This window comes from Triticum urartu, chromosome 7A (assembly GCF_056163025.1).
Source record: "Triticum urartu cultivar PI428250 chromosome 7A, HENAU_Tu73, whole genome shotgun sequence".
Lineage (NCBI taxonomy): Eukaryota > Viridiplantae > Streptophyta > Magnoliopsida > Poales > Poaceae > Triticum > Triticum urartu.
In genome coordinates, this window is record NC_141879.1 from 607,862,498 (window position 1) to 607,866,487 (window position 3,990).

The following is a 3,990-nucleotide window of genomic DNA, read 5'->3' on the forward strand; positions in this document are numbered from 1 at the left end:
ACCGATCTCTTCGCTCCCGGTGGTCGATAATCAACCGAGATTGTCAACAGTCGGCAGCCACCCTCAAGGCAGTGCGGCGGGCGACAATGAAGAGGAGGAGGAGGAAGAATTGTCTTCGGATGAGGATGATGAATCGGAGGAAGATGAGGATGAAGACGAGGACAAGGTTTAATTGTTGATGGGCCATTCGTTGGTGTGAACTTTTGTGTCATGAACTTGGTTCGGATTTTGAACTTGGTTGGATGATGTTGTGGGGATGAACTTTTATGTCATTTTGGATGACTTAAAATTATGCCATGTCTTTGTTTTAACATTTAAAATATCATCTCGTTCCCAAAATGCAACATATGACAAGCGTCGGCTGCTCGCGCGCTGCTTTTCAGCGCACCTGCAGGAGCTACTCGCGTGCACTGCTTTTTAGCGCCCCTGCTGGAGCTACTCGCGCGCGCTAAACTTTGCAGCGGCCGCTGGAGCAAGCGCTCCGTGCCGCGCTAAAATAGGCGATCGGCATGCTGCAAACGGTTTTTTAGCGCGCCACGCGTTGGGCGGCTATTGGAGATGCTCTTAAGTGGTACCTTCAATTTTTTGTGCAGACTGATGATGTTTTCTCTTGGGGTAACATTATTATGAACTAACCAATTCGAAGGATGGAACTAATGTTGGGAAAAACCTTTATTCATAGGCGGTAGTAAAACATGAGAACGCACGCGAAGCGACGTTTATTTAGACAGACGTCCACAACTCAACCGTACACGCACGTACGTGCCAGCTCGATGGCGTCGTGGACCGTATAATTAACCACACATTACATTACGTAGACCGCCGCCCACCGGTGCCGGACATCGTGCACAATGCCGTTCACATGGGGCGGAGCCGATACATATAGCGAGCGCGGCGACGAGGGCGATCAGCACTTGGGCCTGGGGAGGCCGCAGGCGGCAACGACGCTCTGCGCCCTGGGGCTGTTGACGTAGCCGCGGTAGGACGGGTCGCGCGCGTACTGGCACAGGCACGCCCGCTGGGCGCGCAGCCGCGCGCAGCACCCCGGCGTCACCGCCCCGCCCAGCATGATGGCGCCCACGCACGGGCTCAGCGCGCTCGCGTCGCACCCCGCCGCCGCCGCCGCCGTGTCCGCGGCGAGCAGGCCGCACAGGACGAGCGCGAGCACGCACGCCGCGGCCTTGCTGTTGCCCATGCTGACTTGCTTTGCTTGCCCGCGGTTGGCGATCGAAGTGTTGAGATCGGCGAGCGAGATGGTGGGTTGGCTGGTACGTTTGTGTGCGGGTTTGGTCCGCATTTATAGGCTATCTCGTGCATGCATCTCGTCTAGGGAATGCATGGGAAGAAGGATAGATCGGGATGGACGCGGATATGGGTGAAGCATGGGCAACGGTGCTGCCATGTTCGGTTCATGGTATTGCGACTAGCCGCGCATGGCCATGCATGTGCACCGGGACACGGTGCAAAAATATTACTCGTGTTGAGATGTTTGGCACGGTATGATTTTTAAGCTCGAAGCATGAGAGTCAGCAATATGAAAAGAAAAAAGTGAACTCAAGAACGAAATGTTGGCGCTATGGGATCACAACTGTCGTGTAACAAAAAAATCAAGGCAATTTTTGAATCTAAACTTGGTAGGGGCTGCGTGGACACGTACCCCTCTATCACAAATTATGACGCCCACTCTCCCATTAATCAATGAAAGAGGGTAGATCAACGCATTCATCATGTGGAATGTGAGCCACTGATCTAGGCCATGAGCCTTATTGATCCATTGACCCCGTCCAAGTAAGTAAGTTTCAACGTTGCCGTACCTTCCATTTATATACACGTCTCCCCAAGCTCATCTTCTTAATCTTTCAGTATGGGACTAAATTAAAAGTAAGTGCCCTGGTTTTTTTTTACCTGGTTCTTAGTTTTTTTTTGAGTATCAGTACAGACACAAGCGCTCATATACACGCGCATACACTCATCCCTATGAACGCACACACGCACATCCTACCCCTATGAGCACCTCCGAAAGACTGAGGGATACCACTATCCACCTAACCATCTCAACCACAGGTTGATTCGCACCTGGTTCTTAGTCTGATCAGACATTAGGCCTAATCTCGGGCTCAAAAGGGCCCAAGGATTCAGTGGCCCAGTTGCATCCAGCCCATTATCACAAAGCCGACAACTTGCTGCCCTTCAGAAAGAATTACCCCGTCCACGAGCAAACCATGCGATGCGAACGATCAGCGGTTGCATGGAATGATGCATCGTCTCCTTCTCTCTCGCCAGCGAGAGGGTAGATCAACGCACGGTACACTGGGGCAACTACGCGCAAAAATATACAGCGGTCGTGCATGGAATGATGCATGTACACCGTCACACGGTGCATGTTCATGTGCCAGTCGTGACGGCGTGCTTGGGGTCAAAGCTTTTTTACTTGACCGTTTTGTTATTTTGAGTACTCCTAGTATTAGTAGGAGTTTTTTCCGAATACGGATTGAGCCCCGAGCTGTACCAGTGTTAGACTCCGAGCTGTTTTATGACTAGTGTTGCTCTGCTCATATCGGACACGACTTCAGGCTTGTGCATATCCCCATGCTATTTTCTGAAGTCTTCTCTTACAAGAGAGTATTGTGATCAACAGTGCCATTGACTACACCACGGTCAACAATTGGAGGTTTGTTTTTCCTACATGCATATTGGTTAATCGTCTCAAACTCTATGTTATGGGAGGCAATTCAAGAAATGCGTCGAATGACCTTGCTTACCTAGGCGTTCGATAGTAAATGCCTCGGAAGGAACTTCATTTAAACTAATATTACAACACTAGTCTCGAACAAAACTCTTCTGTACTAGCATTCAATTGGACGAGTGCATTTCTTGCCTCTTTCATCAAATACTCATCAACTCAACTTATGATAGCTGAACACTGTGGTGAGTGCATTTTTCTCAATGCATTAGTAGATCCCAAGACCTATTAGGATTTTTCACAACCTGACATGGGGAAAGCAGAGTGAGCCAAAATCAACGAATGAATGAACTAAGAAATTAGAGGACTTGCATTATCGTGAATCGGGGTCGTAGAAGTCCTTGTTGAAGTTTTCCCCATAAAAAAGTCCATGTTGTCTGGTTTAAGTATCCAATCTTCAATGTAGTGTACACCTTTTTATCACCCTCTACTTACAGCTTTGTCCTTCATCGCGTGGCAGATGACAATCATGCCATAACATAGGATGTCAAATCTATAAGGAGGAATGGGGCCGACAAAGCACGATGTCCGGATGGGAAAGCCTACGAGGCAACAATTCATATGGAGTTTAGATGTGAGATTTTGCATTGCAGGAATTAGGGATTTAGAGAGGGGAACGTGGAGGCGGTGCGAGGTTGTTGAAGACAATGGCCGGTCACGACGTCCCATTGACCACTTTATCAATGGCTAGAGAGCCTTATTAGATGGCCACGTAAGCGGATATTGCACGTTGAGCCCACTTTGGGCGCAAGTAAAAGGCACTTTCTTAGAGCATCTAGAGCCAGACACCTCAAATCCTCCCTATACGTCTGGGTAGATAGCCCAGTCTGTGATCGGTCACAAAAATGCGACTCAACAGCCCCCTCAAATCATCCCTATATGTTCAGTGTTGGGGAACGTAGTAATTTCAAAAAAATTATACGCACACGCAAGATCATGGTGATGCATAGCAACGGGAGGGGAGAGTATCGTCCACGTACCCTCGTAGACCGTAAGTGGAAGCGTTATGAGAACGCGGTTGATGTAGTTGTACGTCTTCACGATCCGACCGATCCAAGTACCCAACGTACAACACCTCCGAGTTCAGCACAAGTTCAGCTTGGTGATGTCCTACGAACTCCGATCCAGCAGAGCTTTGAGGAGAGTTCTGTCAGCACGACGGCGTGATGACGATGATGATGATGCTACCGACGCAGGGCTTCGCCTAAGCACCGCTACGATATGACCGAGGTGGATTATGGTGGAGG

At 49.5% G+C, this 3,990-nt stretch overlaps 1 protein-coding gene across 1 annotated transcript; it reads right to left on the reverse strand.

Annotated features, from left to right (window-relative positions):
* Nucleotides 1-659: 659 nt before the first annotated feature.
* Nucleotides 660-1,256, reverse strand: LOC125533234 (putative non-specific lipid-transfer protein 2). Its single transcript, XM_048696958.2, has one exon. It carries the CDS (start codon nucleotides 1,193-1,195, stop codon nucleotides 908-910), a length of 288 nt encoding a protein of 95 aa, XP_048552915.1. The 5' UTR covers nucleotides 1,196-1,256; the 3' UTR covers nucleotides 660-907.
* Between the last annotated feature and the right edge of the window lie 2,734 nt (nucleotides 1,257-3,990).